Below are 23,224 nucleotides of genomic sequence, written 5' to 3'. Positions count from 1 at the left end.
AAATACAAGGACACAAGAGCAAACCCTTTGATTGATTGTGGACCATTCTCTTAATTAATTCCCATGGATGATCATCTTTCATCTAACCTCGTTGGGCCATTAACTTATATTGTCTTTGCATTGATTTCATCGATTTCATTGATCACTCAATGAATCTCATATACAGAAAAGTCTAAAGTCTAACATTTGTATTGATCTTTTCATATTTGTAGAGGGGTATTTTGGATTTTGTACATGAAAGGTTCTCGAGTACTCTTTTTCATTTCTTTCTTTCTTTCTTTTTTAAAAAATTTTTTCTTACCTTTCTTTCTTATTTTCTCCTACATTTCTGTCTCGTAGGACTTTCTTTCTTTATTGTCCCTGTCACGACTCAAATCTGGAGATCATGATTAACATACAAGTCCAGCAAGTAGAGCTTGTAAGACCCGAGCAAGCCTCAGAAATATCTAACCAAACCATCCACGATACACAAGTCCAAAGATTTCACAACCACAACATATGCATTTCATATCTTTGATTCAACTATTTTAGACATTGCTCCTTTGCACATAATAGTACAAAAGTATCTTAACACAACATTCACATAACCATATATTGGCTAACATAGTGGGTTCAAGCCCATACAATATAAATCGTAGTTTATACATTAGAGTGGCAACATGAATGCCAAAATAAAACAACTAACTTAATACCCAAAACTAGTAGAGTGGACTCATAGATCAAGATTCTTACCGAATGTCAAAAGTGTCAATCTATTTGACAAACACTAACCACTCGCTTCTCGTATGAGACCCCATACAAGCTATTTATCTGCATATGACAACAAAAATTGGGGTGAGTCACTATTAACTCAGTGAGTGGGCATCAATCAAACAAGCATAACGAAACTAAATTATTTAATTCAATCAGTATAAGATATGCAATTATATCACGCATATAGAAAACATTCCATCAAGTCTCATTAAGGTATATACATGCTCACTTAACGGTTTACCTTCTATTAGGCTCAATTCAAACATATCACATTATTACCACATTCATCAAGACTCATCAAAGTATACCAGTGTGGTGCATGTTTACTCATAACTTCTAAATAACTAAGAGCTATCAACCAGATGACGGCAAAAGAAAGGTACTCTTGAGTAAACAAGACACGTCTGAGGACTAAGGCCACTGACGATAAACAAGACCACGGGGGCTGTGGCACCTTTTAACTAAACCATATCATCATCTAGAAAGTATTCATTGGACGACACCAATCATTGTCAACATTTGTGTCACCATCACATGTGTAGAAAAATGTTAACATAGCCATTTGATATCATACATGTGTAACTATGATTTGCAACTAAATAAACTTTTACAGTTCAAGATCCATAGTTCATAAGTAACATTCATTTAAAAAAAAACAACAACAACAATGCTTATACGCAATCACAAAACAAGAGTATCAAGCCATAACTTGAGCAAGCACATTAGCATGGTCAATAAACCTTAGCTTCGAAAACAATCAAAACCAAGTGCAATAACCACTAAGTGGCTCATTCAGTATTCAAGAAATTTATTTTATTATTAAGCATAGCTATAATATAGCTCACATTAACCCATCGGCCTAGGCATAATCCACCTAGACATTTTATCAACCATTGATATCCCATGGCGGTGCACATGCATACATTTATGCTTGCATACGTCAAACCTTAATGTTTAAATAATGCCTCATTCATTTAAAAATCACCAACACAACTCACAATCCTCAATAATGAGATCATAGTGCTCCAATATTTTTTCACAAATAAGCCAAAGTGTAAAATCAACAATTTACTGCATTTTCATCAATTCTAGTCGGATTCTTGCTCAACAACAATTTCTTGAAGCTTTAAACTTTCCTTAAACAGAATACAAGAGCTAAACTCTTATCTATCAAGCATTTTTAGCATTTAAGAACTAGTTCAACTTCCAGTTAGTCATCTTTACAAACTTAGTTTCTAGTTATAGGATCAAAATACTTTAAACCCTTACCTTGAGTGTTGAATCAACTCAACTCAAAGTCCAAATTTTCAGCAAATTCAAAGGAAAACAACAACTAAACAATAGCAACACAAATTCCAAATTATAAATTAGTTCAAAGAAGATTTAAGCTTCTAGGAAGCTAAACTTTACCTCAAGTGCGGTTTTCCAAGCTTCAAAGTGCCTCAAATATGCTTCATTGATTAATGGGGGATGTGAAGTTTAGATAGCAATGGAAAAGAGTTTATTTTCCTTTTTTTTCTAAATAAATAGAACGCACAAAGTCTTTTTTTTTTTTGGCTGACTTACAGTGATGTATCAATACATTTGAAGATTTATTGATACATTCTTGTGAATTTCCCTCAAATCTATCAATACATGTATCAATGTATTGATAGAAATTTAACAAAATGTTCTCTACTTTAATTCTATCTATATATTGGGGTAATCTATCGATATATTTTTCACAAAATGTCTCCCTTCACAAATCTGTTGATATATTTGGTAAAAGTATCAATAGAATTTCAACAGAACATTTTCTTCGAAATGAAAATTTTCTACACTTCTAACTGCCTGACTCGAAATCTAAACATCCAAAATCATTTCTTGCTTCAACATTCACTTTAATGCATCTAGTATGAACCGTACTAACCAATGTTGAAGGCCAAAACTTATCAACACATAGCTCAATGTCTTAACCACATTGAAAGTATGAAATTTCATCATTCAAAGTCTTCAAACACATAGTCATTCATTCATATATTATGTACATATATTTAAGTCTTATAACAAGTCATCAAATGGCTCAACACAAGTCATGCACAATCGAAGTCGAAGTTGGGGGTGTTACAATCCCTATTGTTTAAACCATCATTATTTTTTGATGGGAAGAGAGAAAGAAAGAGAAAGAGAGTGAAGGCAAAGTGAGGGACAAAGGGAAAAAGAAAAGGAGATGAGTTCAGGGAAGAATGCCAGAGTGTAGTTCCTTGCTGGTTGGAAAAAGGAAGAAAAAAAAGGCAGGAAAAGATTTACGTGTTTAGTCCTTTTGCTTTTACTTTCTTCTCGAAATTTCAATTTTTGCTTTATTTCTAATTTTTGTTTATCTCTCTTTTGTTTTTCTTCATTTAATAATTTGTTTTCTTGTGGTTTTTTAATCCTCCTTCTTTTGTTTATCTCAGATGAAACTTTTAGGAGAAAAATAGACGTAGGGATTATTTGGCTGTTGCAACAGAGATACCTTGCGCATTTTATCTTTCTTTAACTTGGAATATTTAACATGTATCGAGTGAGTTATAGCTTTGTAATCTTGAGAATTCCAATTGCGACAATTTTATCTTTATCTCAGTTGAATTATTTGCTATGGATTGAATGAAGTATAACTTTGTAATTGTAGTAATTGGGGAATTGAAGGTTTAAGCTTCAAGAGTTACGGAAGGTTGTGAGTTTATGAATTAGGGTGGTTGTTCTGCTTGCTCTTTGTATATGCCTTTTTATTTGTGTATCATTCCTTTTTCATGTAGTTGTTGCATTTAAGATTCAATGAATATAGTGATTGATGTAATTTTAACAAAATAATGCTATACGTTTTTATGTTGGAATATATATAACTAAAAAAAAAATTTTGCTAGGGTGACTGAAACAATTTAACAAAATTGTTCTTTTGTTGACTTATTAGGCTAAAGGGGTCCGATGCCTCTTAGCATGTTGATCCAGCACTTACTAGTGCTTGGAATACTTTTTTACATGGTTGTAAAAGGTATTTTTGAGATTTTTTCTCTATATTACAAAATGCTTCCATGTCAGTGATTTTGAGTTTTACATATTATGCCTCAAGCTTAAGAATATTACAAGTCTATTGATGGAGCTAATTTAGGAATATCTTCTAAAAACTCTATTACGAGTTATGTTTTATCTATCTAATTTGACCTTTCACTAATGTTGAGCTGATTGGTGCACCATAAACTGCTTGATAATTTAGTTTTGGTTGCATAAGGTTGTCTCTTGTATTGATTCACTATTGTTCAAAAGCGATATCCAGCATGTCATGCCTCAATCTTTTTCAACAAGTAGTCATTGTATTTTGTTAGCTTTACAATTTATCCTTATTTTGAAATGACAAAATCAAATGGTTAAATTGTGAGTAATTAAGTGCATTGAAAGTTCACTAAACCCTTTAAGTAATTACATGAAAAATGGCATAAGTATTTAAATCTTAAAAGATCCTTGAAAAAGCTTAAAATGGGTAAGATATTAGAACACTTCAAATAAGTATTGAGACCTTAAGCTTATTGTGCCTCTAAAAACAACGTAAGGAATAAAAAGTATCTAGACAATCTCTGGTAGGTATTGTGACTTCAATTGTTGGAAGATCAAATTCTAGAGGACAAGCATTGATGTATTGAGACTTGAGCATCAAGTATCGAGACATTGCTTCAAAAGTGGATTTTTTGAAAATTTTGGTCCAACTAATTCTTTGAAGGTAAAATTAATGGCATTAAACCGAGGCTTTCTTTTATGTTGAGATTATAATGTGTTGAAAATTTGGATCTAAATGGATGCTAATATGGCAATTCAAATGATTTGGGACGGTAGTAAAGGTCCTCTGAGATACGATATTTATTGGAGTCTATAAGCAAATGTTTACAAAACATTTCTTATAGAATTTCTCATATATATAGGGAAGGTAATCAAGGTGCAAACTTTTTGTCTAACTTGGAATATTCACACCAAAATCTTTAAGTCTTTTCATAGGCAGAAGGTGAGCTACGTGGCATTCTATATTTAGATAGATTAAATTTACCATATGTTAGACTTAAATAAATGTAAAAGAGTACTACTCCTAATTTATTTTTCACGCTCTTAGTAATATATATCAAAAGGTTATTGTTTTACTGCTATATTGAAAATATAAAGCGTAAAGTAATACTTTTATTAGGTTATAATTTTTCCTTTAACTCATGTAAATTCGAAGGTACGGTTTTATGCCTTTTTCAACTTGTACCTTTTATTTTGTTTTATCAATTAAACTATAATAGAGTAGTTAGGCTTTGCGATAATTTTCCAACTTTCAAAAAAAGAAACCTAAGTGAAGGGTATAGTGGTTATGCTTGATTCATAAAAAGCATTATGTTGAAAGGTTGTGCTTGATCCATAAAGTGCTTTGTAAAGGTTATGCTTGATCCTTAAAAATGTAATTTTTATAGTGAATTTCAAACTCCTTACTAAGTCAAGGGAGAAGATGTAGGAATTGAAGCCAAACCTCTATAAATCTTGTGTCTTCAATTTGTTTGTTAAAATTCCTTTTCACTCTTATTGATTTCTTAAATTTATTTTCAAATCACTTGCAAAAGATTTTTTACAAATTTTCTTTCACTGCCTTTAAAATGCTTTTCATCCTTAATTTGCAAAAAGTGCCTTAATCCTTAAAAACGTTTCAAAGAATTTTTAAAATCATCAGTTCACCTCCTCTTGAGGTTTATCTTTTAAGCTAACTTCCTAACATATTTTTATCAACTTAATGTGCTTGATGATATGTTGTTTTTTGTTTTTTCATGTATGGAATCTATTCATTTTGTTTTGCTTTTTGATTTCCTTTTCTGTTACTTCTTAGTATTATATCTTATGTCATCAATAGATTTGTTTAATTATAAACATTTTTCTATCTTTCCTCAATACTTTTCTTATCAAAATAAATAGTAAATTATTTTCCATTATTTCATTCTTTGTTATGTTACTTATTTTAACATGAGTAAGCAGACAAAGTTAAATCATAGTTATTACATTACTTTATATATAAAGGAAGCAACCCTCATGGAGTTTTGAATTTTTTATATAGCAACACCTTATTTGCCACCACAGTTCTAGCTTTGCTTGATGTGATGATGGTTGCTGACAAATTTGTGGTTGCCTTTTGATAGAGATATTGCAATCAACTATTTGTTGGTCCTAATGAAGTGCTAGAGGGGGGACGAATAGAACTAAAAATTTTAAGCCTAGCCATATTTAAATGATAGAGCTTTTAATCGATTTGAAGTAAATGAATGTAAAGCTTGTAGTGGCTAAAAAACACTAAGTAAGGAAGGGTAAAGAGAAATAGACAATGCAAGACTATTTATCATGGTTCAGTTCTTTTGATCTACATCCACTATCTTAATCTCTTAATCAAAGATTTTTAACTCAACTTCACTATACTGGTAGAATTAACAACTTCTACTAAGCTTTTACAAGGTGAGCTCTCAATCTAAGCTCTAATCTCCTAAGAAAAAGAAGAAAGAGAAGTATAGCAATGTACTTTTACAAGTCTGGATAGATTACAATCAAACACAAACACTTTTTTTGGATTTGAAATGAGGAATAAGTGTTTTTGGAGAAGAATATTTTGCCTTTTGCTTAAAATGTCTCTTCTATCTTCAAATCTACTTTCTTTGACCGTTAGGGCTTTCTTTTATACTTGGGAGTCATATTTTTTATTGGAGATAGTTTTTAACTGTTAGAAATAACTCTAATGCACTTTTAGCTGTTATTTTGTGTTCTAGTGTTCAAATTCAAAAAAGGAGATAGATTTCAACTAATCAATTATAGGCAGCTCTAATCGATTAAAAATTTTCTATCTTAAGACTTCTCTTCTTCAACAAACTAATCAGTTATAGTTTTTCTACTGCTGGGTGTATATAGTGTATTCTACTTATAGATCTTCCTTGTTTTCTTCTTTTCCTTTTAGATTCTTGTTGGTGCCAATCAAATTTTGTGAGGAATTCAGCATATAAAAAGTGCCTCCTTGTTTGGTCAATTTAATTACAGACTATCTACTTAGTTAAAGAAGTTTGATTAATATCTAGCCTATGTATAACTCTTGATATGTTTTCATTATTGTGAAAATAGATGTTTTGTTCTTCTAGTAAGTATTTTACTAATCTTTGAATAGCTAGCTCTTTATGGTGCATTGGAAAAGCAAACAGCCTCTAACATGTTTCATAAACTGATAAGTATTTACAGTCTAAATAAGTTTTGATTCATCTATTTCAATAAGTCTTTCTTGTAGATTTTTATGGCTGTTTGAATTTGTATTTTGAAGGTTTTGGTCACTATTTGAGCTGTTGTTTTGTAAGATGACTTGAGCTCTATCAAGTCTTTTATTGATATACTTGAATAGGTATTTTATCATAGTAGATTGGCTACAAATTTCAAAATTAATGTGTGCTTGATATTTAACAATAGAATTAGTATTATGTGGCACTACATATCTATTATCTAATTCGATATTATTTGTTTTATTATCTGGCAAGGTTAATTTGGGCATACAGGACCACACGATCTAGAGATCATAAATTCTGAAACAACTTGGTATGCAATAGGGTTTGCATTCTTATCAAGCAATTTAGCTGATATAATTTTGTCAACATCTTCAGATAATAAGCATTTATTATCACGATAGAGCCAGAAGAAGATATGCACATGTGGTAATCCTCGTTTTTGGAACTCGATGGTATAAGTGACTAGATGATGAAAAGTTAAGAACTGTCAATTACAATTAAATAATTCTTAGGATATCAAGTAAGTGTTAAATGTATAAATTGATGTAAAAATTATATTTGAGGTGAATAGTTTTGGCTTACCAGTAATAGGAAAACCAAAATGTTTGTTCTTTATTAAATCTTCCATTAAATGATGGAGTATTAGTGTGAAAACTCTTGGCATTATATTAGGCCTATCTTCTGCTTTTTGATTTAGAATCAAGCTTAATGCATTTTGTATTTCTTTCCACTTAGCATTGCATGTAAATGTAATAAACAAATCAAGGCAACCATAGTACCTACAAATGGTCATGGAATCGTGGTAGTTTTGCAATAAATGTCTAGACCCACCAGTAAAACTGGTAGGTGGTATTGTACATTTGCTTATAATGTTTGCATTATTATCGCCTCTTGCAAATGCATATTTTAAACCTCTATACTATTCAAATCTCAATTTTTTTTTATTTTTTATGTATAACAATCTTTCTTCCTTTATAATTGCATGTGCATCGACTATAAATTGTTGGAATAACCTATCACCTCTTAACAATGTATTTCTAAAAATAGCTCATTGTTGAATTATATATACATAATATTCTCGCATTGTAAATTTTTTCCTTTTTAGTTTTTTCCTTGCTAGTGATTGCATATAACTTACATTAGATGTATACCTCATCTTCCCTATAAGGAAAAAGAAGAGGATATTGCATATCCATGAAAGAAAAGTGTAATTTGCTAATTCGTTTAAGGTCTTCAATAATATGATCAACTATTTTATCTTGTTAACCATCATATTCACCTAAATTACCTACTATTAAAGCAGCTATTTCAAATGTGGTAGGTAATCTATAGGTTTCTTGGATATCATGTTGAGATCCTATAAGTCTTAGTTGAAGGGGAGCAAAATTAACGATTGTTAATTTAGCTGTAACCATTCTAAAAACTTTGACAATTTGATTATTATCATTAAGCATTTTCATTAAACCTTCGACAATTGATCTATCAAGAACTATTGTCATCATAATTACAAAATAGTCCTAATCTATTTGAGATTTCATTTTCAATATTATAAATATACAGTTGAGCAAATTTGAGTTTATTGCTTGGTGTAGCTAATAGAGAACCTATTCTATGATGGATCTTACCATTGATTTTGAAGATGTAAGTTCCTCGTTTATTATTTGACATCTTAATGAAGTAAATAGAAATATAATATTATACATCCTTATATTATATTTAAATTTAAGTCCTCTAATATATGTATTATCGTTAAGTAAATCATTTAGAAAGGAAGATGTTTCTCTTAAAGTAGGTATTCGTACAATACCCTCTTGACATCATAGACTAAAAGTTAGATTTCTAGTTTCTTTTGAAAACATAAGACCTTTCTTCATACCACATGTGAACCAAGCAAGAAGGACATATATAATTAAGCCTACTGAAGCAAAGAAAGGCTAGAACAATTTCCTATTAGATGAATCATCAAGAAATAATAAACAATTATTTATTATGGTCTTTAGAAAAGATATTAGAATGATTTGATACATTAATTTTTCACATTATATAACATATGTAATTGGGTTGTGATGTTTCTATCAGCTGACAAGTCAATTTGTTGCACAAAGTGATGAGGTTGATAAGTAAGATCTTCCATGTGACCTACATGAATTTGTGCAAACATAATATTAATTAAGGATAAGTTATGCTTAAATTTTTTTGTTTGAATTTAAAGTTAAATTTAAGTAAACGAATGTTAGCCTATTATTTATAATTATTTAGAAGAAAACTTTACCAATAATATTACTATTGTAAGGATTTCTCAATTCAGCATGAAAAAATGCAAAATCATTAAAGTCATGATGTTGAGTTGAATTGCCAGTCATAAATCCAACATTACTTGTAAAATAATTATAGAAAACAGTTGCAGGGAAAGTTGTAAAATTTATTTGTCTTCTATTGGAAACTACATTCATTGAATTGAGATCGCAAATAACAGTCATTGGTTCAACCAAAATTGTTTCCAATTCACCTTGAGCGTTTATAATCGAATAAATTGTCATATGTCCAACAATAGGCACATCAATAACATTGAATGTGTCATTAGATTGTTGGACATAAGGAAGTAATCCAAAGCTTTTATTTGTAACAATATTTATGTCATTTGGTTAAAGTAAACAACGATTACCTCGCATAAGAAGTGGAGTGTTACTATCAAATATAAGTGTGCAGGGGTTACCATTCTTTCAAACTTAAGAATTTTTTTTTTAGCTCTCTTATTGCTTTTATTTTGCTTTGCTTGATTTAGTTTATTCATAGCTATTAGCTTGCCTAAAATTTAAAGAAGAACTATAAGATAAACAGTACAGGCAAGAGTTACAGATAAAAGGTTAAGCACACATGCAACTTTAACAAAGATATACTAGTTTTGATAATTATACCAAGTTGTTGAAAACGATGCTAACTTTAAATAAACAAATCAATGAACACATAGAGAAGATAGCAATTTAATGAGTTGTAAATTAAAAGCAAAGTAAACAAAGACACTTTACAATTTGTGCTGCAAGTCTATGTTGATGGTAAATTTTAAATTAACAAATAGTCTGAAAAACAAGAAGCAAACATTACATGACATTAATATTGAGATAGGAGCATTTAAATCTAAGCAAATTGTGCAAATAAATTATAAAAAGTAAGAAAATAAGTCAAATAATATTTACAATGTAATAAATTAGACTGCAAATTAGTCAAAATGATAGAATGGAAAAAAAAAAAGCTACACATGATGTGAACAAAATACACACAAAACAAAATAGATAAAACAATATAAAAACTTTGGACAAATGACAGAATACCATATCATGCTTAGCAGTCAATAATAAACACATTACTCAAAATAGAACCATACTACACAATTTGAGAGAGTAACTTCAAATGGAATACAAATTTGGATAATAAACATAAGCTAACAATCATATAAAACAAAAAAAAATTATTAGAACATATGTTATTTTTCTTGGCAAACCTTGAAGAGGTAAATTTGAGTCAACCATTAGATACATGAATTCCAAAGATTAATCCAACATCGATGTCAAGTAAACAGTTTTTTTTTCTATATTCCTAAACAATTAAGCCAACAGAACATGGGGAACAATTGTAAACAATTTTTTTTCTAAACATGCAAATCATATATTGTTAAGCCAATTTCAATCATATATATGAAAAAATGATCAAATAACACTAAGAACAATTTTGAATTTATAACAAAATAAGGTTCTATTTTGCATACTTCTAGACAAAAAATTTAACCCAAGGATGAAATGCATGAATTCCAAAAATTAATTGAATATCCATGTTAACTAAACAGTTATTTTTTATTTTGTTAAACAAAATCTTGTTATAGGTAAATGATAACAAATATTTCACAGTGAATTTAAATCATGCACAATGATAAACCGAAGAACCAGAGACCATAGAATCAATATTTGTTAAAGGAACTTTAATATATAAACTATGGACAAATGATAGAATAGTACATGATGGCCAACAATTAATAATAGGCACATCACTCCAAACAAAAGCACAACAATGAACATAATAGAGTAATGCTAAAAGGGATGGAAAAGATGAATTATTAATTAAAACTTGATCATAAATATCAGCTAATGATCACACAACACAAAGAACAGTTTTAAAAAAGGCAATATCTATAAGTGTTGATTTAAAAAAGTAAATCAACAAATAAAAAAAAACATAAAAGAAAATAAAATGTAACCATTCAAAAGAAAAGTAATTGGGAACACTTTACAATATATTCTAGTATCTTAACTAAACAGTTCACAAATTGCAAAATATTAAAAGAAGACTAAATTAGGCTAACATTAGTATAACAGGATTTCACTTACAAATTTGACAATAAGATAAACCATAAAATATATATAAGAATAATGGCTAACACAAAATATAATATAATGTTGAATATAACCTTTTTTCAATTAAACAAAAAAATGATAAAAAAATTAGTTACAAAAACATATAGTCAATGAAAATAGAGTAAAATGGAAAAAATATAACGAATATAATGGTTGAAGAAAATCAATATAAATCTAGAAAATAAAGTAAATACACAAACACACAAAGCATTATTCAATAATAAGACAAAGTATGAAAGAGATATAAAGCACAATTATTAAGCATAAACAAAGCCTGATAGAAAACTTAAGGATATTGCACTTAAATTAATTAATACTAATCAAGTTATCTTAACTTTAAACACCATTAAATAGTGAATTGTACCCTAAAAAAAAACCATACCAAAACCACTATAGTGTTGACAGAATCTACATTTAAAACTAATGCCATGTTTCAGCTCCAACTCAACAATTAGACAAAAAACTCATAATTTTTGAAAAAAAAAAAGAATACATTTTAAACATCATCAAGTAGAAAAAGTAACCTAACAAACGTGGGCATCATATTGTACAGACATATTCTACAAATAAAAGAAAAAATTAAACAATTAAATAAACATAAAACACATATAAGGCACAATGAGTAAGCCTAAATAGAAAGTGATGATAAACTTAACTTTATTTTGATAAGCATAATAATGTTCTATAAATACAACACATAATTAGCATGAAACATATATAAGTAACAATAAATAACCTTAAACGAAACCTGATAGAAAACTTAACCTAACCTCAATAATCAAATTTTTTATCCAAGTCTCTTGCAAAGCAAAAAAGTAGAAAAAAAATCAATTACAAAAACTTAAATTAATCAATATTAATCAATAGGTTCAAATTTTAAATAACATAAAATAGAAAATTCAGGCAAAAAAATTTTCATTTTGAAAACATAATAATGTTGACAAAACCAAGATTTACAACCAATAACATATTTCAACTCCAATTGAAGAAATAGATGAAACATTTTTTATTTTATAAAAGGACATCTTTTTACTATTATCAAGAAGAAAACATAAGCAAAAAAAGTGCATATTATGTACTACAAACAAAACAAATTTGGTTGAACAATAAAGCAAAGCACTAAATGCAAACTGAATATAATGCAAGATACATTTATTCAAACTTATAACTCTAGTATTTCCTTAAGTTCAAGATCCCCTTTCTACAATTATAATATCATAGCATCAAAAGAAATATGAGTTGTAGGCTATTAATAGAATCTTTACTATCAAGTGATGCTATAAATCACTAAACACATAGAAATAAAAATATCAAGATGAAAAATGAGGTATTGAATGCTCAAGGATGACTGGATAAATCAATAAAAAGAGACAAATAATTTTGTATTTTGTAGTCCATATCAAGATGAGCTATTACTATTAGATTCAAGTTAGACAAATATGTGGTCAGTCGAATCAACTTATTTTGATAAGCATTATAATGTTTTATAAACACAACAGATAGTTAACACAAAACACGTATAAGTGAGAATGAATAATCGTAAACAAAATTTGATGGCAAACTTAACCTTACATGAATAATCGATATCTTTATCCAAGTCTCTTACAAAACAAAAAAAAAACTAAAGAAGAAATCAATTACAAAAACTTAAATTAATCAATACTAATCAATACGTCAACAGTGTGAACACCATAAAATAGTGGATTCAGGCAAAAAAAATTTCATTTTGAAAGCAAGATAGTGTTGATAGAACCAATATTTACAATCAATGACATACTACGATTGCAACTCAAGAAATAGATGAAACATTTTTTAGTTTATAAAAAGACATCTTTTAACCACCATCAAGTAGAAAACATAAGCTAAAAATATGTGTTCTATGTTGTACAAAACAAATACCATTGAACAATAGAGCAAAACACTAATCACAAATAAGGTACAATCAGTGACTGCAAACTGAATCTTATGCTACATACATTTATGCAAAATATTAAAAGTAAAGGTAAAAGTTAGATACATTTATCCAAAGTTTGAGTAATATTTTTTTAGAAAATATGTGAAAAAATTATTTTTCTCATGTATAGGAAACCACATTACAAATTATATAACGAATCATTAGAGTACTTACTTATAGAAGATAAAAACTTTACCTTCATAAACTCTACCTTTTCTATTTCAAAAAGAAAAAAAGTCTAGCTTATTCAGTAAATGGTTCGGTTACAAATGCAAACTTATAACTCTAGTTTTCCATTAAATTGAAGATCAGTTTTCTACAATTAAAATAGAATAACATCAAAAGAAATATCAATTGTGGTGAATTAATGTAATCTTCACCATCAAATGATGCTACAGATGATTAAACACTAAAGGCACAGAAACTAAAATATCCAGATAAAAACTAATACTTTGAATGTTCAAGAATGACTTGATAAATTAGTAAAAAAAAGAGTTATTTATGCACTTTGTAGTCAATATCAAGATGAACTACTATTATTAGATTCAAATTAGTCAAATATTTGCTCAACGGAATCAACTTATGTCTTATTCTTGAACATGCAATAAATTTTCAAATCGAATTATTGAAAACTATCAATAAGAGTTTAAAGTTTGTACAAACACAAAACATACAAAAGGTGCAAAAAAATATTCGAAAATACAAAAGCAGAGATGGTGAAATAGGAAAAATAGTCAAAGGAGATAAACAATGTCGAACTCCATAAGGTGAAATTCAAGCAATAAACACAAACACGCATAAAATCATAGATGGTAAAAGAAAAAAGGCAAATAGAAGGAAGAAGAACAAACAGAAGGAAAAAGAAAATGAAAGACTGAAAATACCCCATTAAGCTTTTAAAACCTCCCAAACAATCCTAGCAAGGACAATTGAAGATCCATGATTGGCATTGAGAAGATAGGACTAAAAGAGCAGAACATGGCACCAAATTCAAGCAAGCCACATCAATCGGCCATACAAATTTAAAGCCGTTCGGTACAAACTTCCGTAAGCCCAAAACTCAAACATAATTATAAAAAGACAAAAATAATAAGGGAGACGAGGGAAAGAATAAGGTGAATAGAAAAAAAACAACAAAAAGTAGGTGAAAAATAAAGCTCGGTCCACCCAAGGTAGACCAAACTCTGCAAAGCCTCTTCAAAGTATTATCCATTAAAAAGATTCCAGCATATAGCCGGCATCAAAGACCTTAAAGCTCAACTCAAAACACTACTTAAATGCCCACCTGGATAATGATTGTGGGCATGTAGACAACCTGAATAATGATTCGGGCATGTGGCCTGCACCAAAGACCTTAAAGCCCAGCTCAAAACATTACTTAAATGCCCGCCTCGCCAACTAAAAATAATCACATGCCTAACATAATAAAGCGGTATAGGAAATGTCACTTGTCAAGTAGAGGCAGGTCTCCCTTGTCAACATCTGGAAAGCTGTCCAAGGCCCTAGCCCAAGCTCCTGACTCGGCCTGCTTCATTTGATTAGATTATTTTATTAATAAATAAATTTTTTATTTAATCTTTTTTCTTGAAAAAAAAATTGATATCATTTCATTTCTTTAACCTTACAAAAAAATAAATCCTGAAGGGGGGACATTCAACCACCATGCATCCACCAAGAAACAGGTCTGTAGAAAAGCAAACAAAACAATCAGATGGATGATCTAGCCAGACAAAACATCAAGAGTTAAGACCTCCGCACAACATGCACTACTCATTCGCAAACATTAATCAAAATACCCATAATCACAGATTTGGAAACTCCCCTGTACATTTCAGCTACCCATTCTTCTCATGCTTTCTGATGTTGCATCCAAAAACAGCATTGCACCTGTAGTGTTGCTACACGTTGCACCAATAGAAAACCCGCATATATAAAACATCCACAATCCGTACAAACACACACAAAATAGCCATCAACTAAATGGACTTCAACCCTTACAGTTCTTCATCTTCATCATTTACCACCCATATTAGTTCATCCCTCCTTTCCACCCCAGTTTTGCCCAACTGATCAGCAAACTCATTCACAGTTTTTTAATTTAATCTTAATTTTAAAATATATCTAAACCATTAAATTTTAATAACAATAGAGGTAAATGGGCAAAACCGAGTCTGTTGAATTAGGTTTCAAAAAATTCTAAATTTAATAATTAAAATTACAAACTAAATTAATTCTAGGATATTCTTTGTCCATTTCTGTCCAATCGCCTTAATTGTTTATACTTAAAAACGTTATATATTTTTTCCCTACTGTATAAATATTTTGAAGAAAAAAGAATATAAATCTTTTATCTCTTTGTACAGTCACTTTTATCAACCACTCCTATTCAATTTTCAAAATAAATTAAAGTATCTTTTACCTTAAATCTAAAGAATATAGAGAAACCTGAATTTTAGAGTTTGGCCTCCTAAACTCTAAATCTGAGTTTTACCTTAAATAATTACTATTAACTTTTTATTTTTTAAAAACAAAATTGACTATAAATTTGACCTATTAATTTACATTTTAAAAATTAAAACTCCAAGCAAAAAAATACTAGTTTGTAATAAAAATTTGATAAAAAAATGAGGGAACTGGAGGATAATTTGAGAGAAAACTTTTTGGAGCCACTCTCCTCAGCCACACCCTTTTTGGTTGACTCTTGACCCAGTTTTCTATAATTCATTTGAAAAGTTTGAAAACCACGTGAATCAAGATTCATATCTTTTGGTGGGCTCCATCGCTTTCTATACCATATGTTACACTTTTATTACTTTATGCTTTTTTTTTCTCTTAATTATAGTATAAAATATAGATAATTGTTACTTATATTTTTTGTAATTATAAATTTTATCAAATCATTTTACTTAGATTTTTTTTGCTTATTAGCAGCTTACAAATTTTTTTCCAATTAGCGCCTTATAAATAACCTTTATATTTAGATAGAGTTAAGTTGTTAATTTTATGTAATAATGTTATTAAAATATTCTCAATTCAAAGTTAGTTAATTCATATATATTTAAATTTTTTTAATTTTATTAGATAAAATTAACAACCTAACCATTTGTGAGAACAAAAATTCTCCACCATATACAATTAATAGAGGAAAAATTACCTAGAGAGAACTAATTGGAAAAAAAACACAAGATTTTATATAAAACAAGTTAAAATTACAAGAAGAGCATGTTTGATCTGACTTTTTTTTAGTTCAAAAGTTATTATAAAGCTTTTATAAAAAATAATAGCTTATAAAATTTAGCTAAAACTATTTGTTGAATTTACTTTTTGTAAATTCTTTTTTATAGATAAGCTATTTGGTAAAATAACTTATATAAACTTTAATTTTGATTAAAATTACTATAAAAGATATTTAATAAATCAAGAAAACGAATTGAATCAAATAAAAAAAGATAGTGTGAAAAAAAATAATATCCCTATAATATTATGAATTATTGAAAAATAAAAGAAGAATATAAAAAATATTTGTTGTTATATTTTAAAGATTGGCTTAAAATTTATTATCTTTGGAGTTGAACAAAATTGATGTTATATACAAGGAGGAGAACTCAAGGTGGTATTAATAGTGGATCCAACTGGGCTAGAAAAATCACATTTCACCATTGATTTGGCAATTCATTTTTGTGCTGAAATCATCAACTCTAATTCCATGCAAGTCTATCAAGGTCTTGATGTCCTCACCAATAAAGTTCCCCTCTATAAACAAAAAAGTTTTGGCTTTTATATTTTTTTCTCATTTTTTAATAGGTTATTTATTTTGTCAAAGAGTATCACATCATTTGTTGAGTACTGTTAGCTTAAGTGTGAAATTTACTATTAAGAAGTTCAAAGATTCTATAATTCCTATTGCTAAAGGAATTAAAGTCTATTTCAATTTTCTTGTAGTGCAGCATATTGTTATACCTAAAAGAAAAAATTCTTTAAAATTGAGTTACCACAAATTAGTACAAATATTAACTTTTCAATTTTCATTTAATTTATCTCAATAATTATTAAATTATTTGACTAATTATTTTAATCATAATAAACAAATATTATATATACCCAAAAAAAGTTAAGAACAAATCAACATTATATAATTGTCATATCAAACAATAAAGAGAGTTTTCAATGCCAAAAAAAGGAAAGATAGAAAATAAAATGAAAAACAAAACAAAAAAAGAAATAATACCTATATACAGTTTTGAATTTTGAGTTTTCTTTTTCTTTAATTTTTGTAAGAACAAAAAAAAACCCTAGAAGAATGATTCGCTGAAAGGGGGAGAGATGAAGGAGATAAGGAAGAGGTATTTTTTGAAAGAGGATCCTTTTGAAAAAAAAATAACTCTCCTAAGAAGCTGATGTATTTTTAAAAAAAAAAAAAGAGAAGAGAAACATCTTATTTGGAGTTTTTTTTAAACTTTTTTTTTTTTCAAATTTTGTTCCTTAAAAAAACCTATTTTTTTAAAAAGCTTTTCACAAAATGTTGTTTGGTCCAATTTTTACTTTTCAGAAATAAATAACCTAAAAATAAGTTAGGCCAAACAAGCACAAAGTGTAAGTGAAGCTTATCTTAAAATTTTTTTTTTAAAAAAACCTTTGTTGTGCATAATGTTTTCTTAAAAGGAAATTTTCTAGCTAAGGTGGTAGCATTTTATTTTTAAATAGTAGCAACTTAATTTAAGAACTTATTGGATAATGTAATCTTTTTTTTTAGAACATGTTTGGCCTGACTTTTTTTAAATTTAAAAGCTATTATAAAGCTCTTATAAAAAATAATAGCTTTTAAAATTAAGTTAAAATTGTATGGTAAATTTACTTTTTATAAGCTTTTTTTATAGATAATTTGTTTTGCAAAACAACTTATATAAACATTAATTTTGATTAAAATTACTATAAAGGGTATTTAATAAATTAAGAGAAAAAATTTGAATCAAATAAAAAAAGATGAGTGTGAAAAAAATATAATTTCCCTTATAATATTATGAATTGCTGAAAAATAAAAAAAGAATACAAAAAAAAAATTTGTTGGTATTTTTTAAAAATTAGCCTAGAATTTATGACTTTTAAAACTAAACCAAATTGATGTTACATACAAGGAACAGAAACCAAAAAGAAGAAGGGAAACTTAAGCTGATATTAATAATTGATCCAATTAGGTCGGAAAAATCACTTTAGTTATTAATTGGGCAATCCATTTTCTTATTGAAATCATCAACGCTGATTCCATGCAGGTCTATCAAAGTCTTAATGTTCTCATCAACAAAGTTTGCCTCCACGAATAAAAAAGTTTTGACTTTTATATTTTTTTTCATTATTTTAGACAAATTTTGTTGATTTTCTTAATGTGTTATTTATTTTGTCAAGAAGTGCCATATCATCTGGTAGATACCATTAGCTCAAATGTAGAATTCATTATTAAGAAGTTCAAGAATTCTACGATTCTTGTTACCGAAGGAAATAAAGTATATTTCAATTTTCTTGTAGTGCCGTCTATTGTTATACTTAAAAGAAAACATTCTTCAAAACTGAGTTAATACAAACAAGTACAAATATTAACTTCTCAATTTTCATCATTGTATCTCAACAACTATGGACCTATTTGACTAATTATTTCAATCATAATCAACAAATATTATACACACCAAAAAGAAGTTAAGAACAAATAAATATCATATAATTATCATATCAAACAATAAACTGAAAAATATTAAACAATAAAGAGAGTTTTCAAAATCCAAAAAAAAAAAAAGAACAATAGAAAATGAAATGAAAAACAAAATAGAAAGAAAAAAAATAATATTTGAATGTAGTTTTGAATTCAAGGTCTTTTTTTTGCTTAATTTTTTTAAGAACAAAAAAACCCTAGAAGAACGATTTGCAGAAAAGGGGAAAAGAGAGGGAGATCGATAAGGAGAGAGGAAGGAAGTATTTTTACAAAGAGAATTGTTTTGAAAAAAAATAACTCTCCTAAAATGCTATTATGTTTTTTAAAAACAAAAAAAGAGGGAAAAGAAAGTTCTTATTTGGAGCTTCTTTTTAAAAAAAAATTATTCTTTAAAAACGGTTGCTTTTTTTCAAGAGCTTTTCACAAAATATATTTAGTCCCGTTTCTACTTTTAAGAAGTAGATAAATTAAAAATAGATCAAACCAAACAGACACTTATCTTCCTTATATCACCCAACACACTAAGCTCATGGGACTATTTTCATGGAACCATAGAAACTTTAATTTATTATTTTTTTAATTATATACAATTAATATATAAGGTAAAAATACACTAATCTTCTTATTTTTTTTATCATAATTATAAATAAGTTCATTAGTGTTTAAAATAAATAATCCGCACTAGACACATAAATCCTACTATTAATCAAACGTCAATTTTTCGTTAGTTTAATATTATGGTAATATTTTTATGATAAGTTTTTATCTTTTATTAATTTTAAAAATTATCACTATATAAATTATAATTTTTTATTTTTAAATTTTTTTTCTTTTTTATTAAAAAAAATGCTCTTCCAATCAGGCACCCCACAGCTGAATCTGGCCAAAGAGTGTCAAATCTAGCTAAATCGGTGCTCCCCAAGGGAATACCAAACCAATGCTCTCCCAAATCGCTCTCCCTAGGGGAGTGTGAGATCTAGGTGCGTGGCCAAAATTCGCTGCAAGGCGGTCGATTGGCGTAAAGGAGCACGCATTGGCCGGCCTGACAGAAAGGAAAATAGTAGAGAAAAAAAAATATTTTAAACATTTCACGTTTAGGTACTAACGTAGTTTACATGTCTGGGGTTGATTATTCATTTTGAATATTAATGAACCGATGCAATTATGATGAAAAATTACAAAAATTGGTGTATTTTTCCTTATATATATATATATATATTAATGAAGTAGAAAACATTTATAAATCGACTGCTGAGCCTGAAATTTCATAAGCCTACTTGTAAACGAATCTTTGTGGTTGGTTGCTTGAACCACAACGTATGGCGATCAGAAACCAGGTAAAAATGGAAATTAGTTAAGCAGAACATAGCATAATACCTTTTGAATCCTTCTTTGTTGAGAATTTAAGTAAGCTATATACCTTCATCAAACGTAGGATAAATTAATATGAAGAAATTATGTTGCAAGAAACGTACTAATTCTATTGCCATTGACTTCAGCAAGAGTGATCTTCCTCATTTTACTTTTGGATATCTAGATCTCTTCCCTCATATCTTTCTTTGACAATCGGTCTCATCGCTTTGCCTCTCATTTTTCTACATTCTATTTCTGCTGCTGTCATCATCTGATATCTGCAACCTGTGATTGCATTATCTCTTCAATATTTATGAAGACTCAAAGATATCAAGAGAAACCAAAATCAGAATTTATGTTCTTCTCATTCATATCATTATATCACCTCAGCTTAATCTCTTGTGAAAAGATCTAAATTGCAAAATCCAACTTGGATCAAATTTAGGAATTTTCAAGCCAAAGCAACTTATTTCACCAACCTTCTTATAGAAACTATCTCTTTGTTTGTGTGTGTGGAGTTAGTAACAGTTCCAAAAACTTATAACAGTTAACTTCTTCAATAGTCTTTAATTCCTCTCACTCTCCAGAAACACTTTGAAAATTGAAAGTCCCCTCGGTTAATCAGTTATGTGCTTCAATGGAGCAATGGCTGACAAAAGATCCATAGATTAGCATTTGTATAATTACTTCTAAGTGACACAACGAAACAAAGGCAATATCTTTGTAGGGTTCAGGAGCTCCATTACAAAAGGGAAGAAAATTTTGATGGCCCCGGCAGGGTAGCTAGCTATACAGTTATGGAAAACATCAGGGCTGTTCTATTCCTAAATCACTGCTATAGCCTTGAAGTTTCCTATCTTATGAGCTCGTGGGCTTTATTGCGCCATGTCCAGTCAATGCACGTGAATCACATGATTGGGAAATCCCACGTTTCAGGATGGATTTCGAAGTCCCATAGCTCTTGTTGCAGCTGCTGTTCGCTGCTGGAATTATGCACAAACTTGTTCAGTTTCTCCTTTATTTTTTCTGCACCAAAAGTAAACATATGCGCTCCAATCTGCAACCAAAGGAAATTCAAAGCGTTTTTAGATTAACTTCAAAAATTGCACAAGCTTTCAATTTTCAAGTTTGGGAAAAAGAAAAGGAAATGATATCGGAAATTGGGAGAGCAGTGTTACCTCAGCATGAACAATGTGGACAATGGTATTCCCAAGGACCGAGAAATTGGCGTTCAGTACTTGTGCTCCTTCTTCATGAAGTATGCGGATCATCTCGTAAAACATGAACTGACAGTCTTGCCCAGTCATCAAAACCACCTCTATAGCAGAATCCGTTTCATTAATACTGATTTCAGGAGATCTCGAGACTGCTGCGGCTTCAGCTGCAGTAGTATTGGCGCATCTATGGGATCTCTTTCTTCCCGTTAGACTTTCCTTTTTCTCTCTGGATTCCTTCAACCTGGTTTGCAGGCTCTTTATGTAATTCACGGCTTCATCTATTTGATCAGGCAGTGACAATGGCTCCTGCAGTATCCACTTTGAAATTAAAACCATAAACCTTTTTTTGAAACAAAATTCTTTTACGCCAATAATGCTATAATGGATAGAGAATTAAACCCAGATATAAAAAAGAAGGAAAACCAATTAACCTTGGACGTATGACGGGGGAGTAGAGAATTGAGCCTGCAATACAAATTCTTCATATGATTTCTCCTGTTCTTCTCAATGATCTTCCTCTCAATCTTAGCCGAAGAACAACTAGAGCGCTCCATTTCCTTGTGAACCGAGTATACCATTTGAAGTTCCATCGCTCAAGAAGGCTAAGCTGTCTTACGTTGGTTTATATCCACGCAAACTAATAAAAAGGGGGAACGGAAAGTGGAAAACGCCGAAACTTCAGCAAGCGAGTGAAAGTGAGTACATGATGATGATTGATGATGGAAGGTCAAGTGAGAAAAATGAGAACACGCAGACGTCGTCACTTAGGTTACGTCAGCCGCCACTGATCAGCACTACGATAGGGGGCCAGCCGTCTATTTGGAATTAGGCTCGTAACAGTATTTACACGTGCACATCTGTTTCCTTTTAAAAAAGCAAAAACTTATTTAGGGCCCTTTTGTGCTTCCTGCCATTTCCAGGAAACAGCTCTGTTTCTTGATTTGATTCTCATATCCCATCAAATTTACGTCTTTGTGTTCAGTTTTCATCTTTCTTTTAACCAACTATGCCTAACTCTGGTGCTAACTTCCTATTAAAAAGATAACAAATCAGTAACCCTATTTCAACCACCCGTAAAGGTGTCTGTCCATAAAAATTGTTTGTCTTTCTTTCAAAAATTATAATTAAAATTTTACGTTACCGTGCATCACTGGATAAATTTGGGAAAATTAATGATTTCTTACGGCAATGATTTGAAAGAGTTTTTAAGGTCATGATTACTTCTTTTGGATTTTGTCACGTGATGCTTTAACTGTGTTGACAAATTCGTTGCGTAAGGAAAACAAATTGGTGGAAAAGTTTAGGTACATTGGGGCTAGGCTAGCCAAGCCTATCTGGTTCCATCCTCCGCCTGGTGGATCCGTGACGTAGACTCCTGAATGAGCGATGCTATTGGCGCAACATGCCCCCTTATTGGCTTCAAAAAAGGCTTAAAACACAGTCAAACTGAGCCCGACAGGCGGACAACCTGATTCGTTTTCCTTGCTGTTTTGGCAAATGCCGTGAGGGAGGGACTCGAAGAAAAAGATCTTGCTAATTTTGAC

At 29.6% G+C, this 23,224-nt stretch overlaps 1 protein-coding gene across 1 annotated transcript; it reads right to left on the bottom strand.

Moving 5' to 3' along the window:
- Positions 1-21,113: 21,113 nt before the first annotated feature.
- LOC110419796 (transcription factor bHLH162-like) lies at positions 21,114-22,310 on the bottom strand. The gene is made up of 3 exons (XM_021432910.2): positions 22,112-22,310; positions 21,642-21,986; positions 21,114-21,520 (listed from the first exon to the last, which is right to left on the bottom strand). Exons 1-3 carry the CDS (start codon positions 22,268-22,270, stop codon positions 21,371-21,373), a joined length of 654 nt encoding a protein of 217 aa, XP_021288585.1. The 5' UTR covers positions 22,271-22,310; the 3' UTR covers positions 21,114-21,370.
- Between the last annotated feature and the right edge of the window lie 914 nt (positions 22,311-23,224).

The sequence above is a fragment of the Theobroma umbraticum genome, unplaced genomic scaffold, assembly GCF_002168275.2.
Source record: "Theobroma umbraticum cultivar Fairchild unplaced genomic scaffold, ASM216827v3 scaffold_30.0, whole genome shotgun sequence".
NCBI lineage: Eukaryota > Viridiplantae > Streptophyta > Magnoliopsida > Malvales > Malvaceae > Theobroma > Theobroma umbraticum.
Note: the sequence above shows the minus strand (reverse complement) of the source record. Positions and strands in the feature narration are given on the sequence as shown.

Coding starts and splice junctions, on each gene's coding strand:
- LOC110419796 (XM_021432910.2), bottom strand. CDS start 22,270: ATGGAACTTCAAATGGTATACTCGGTTCACAAGGAAATGGAGCGCTCT. Junction 21,987..22,111: donor TCCCCCGTCATACGTCCAAG/GTTAATTGGTTT, acceptor TGGATACTGCAG/GAGCCATTGTCACTGCCTGA. Junction 21,521..21,641: donor TCCACATTGTTCATGCTGAG/GTAACACTGCTC, acceptor CTTTGGTTGCAG/ATTGGAGCGCATATGTTTAC.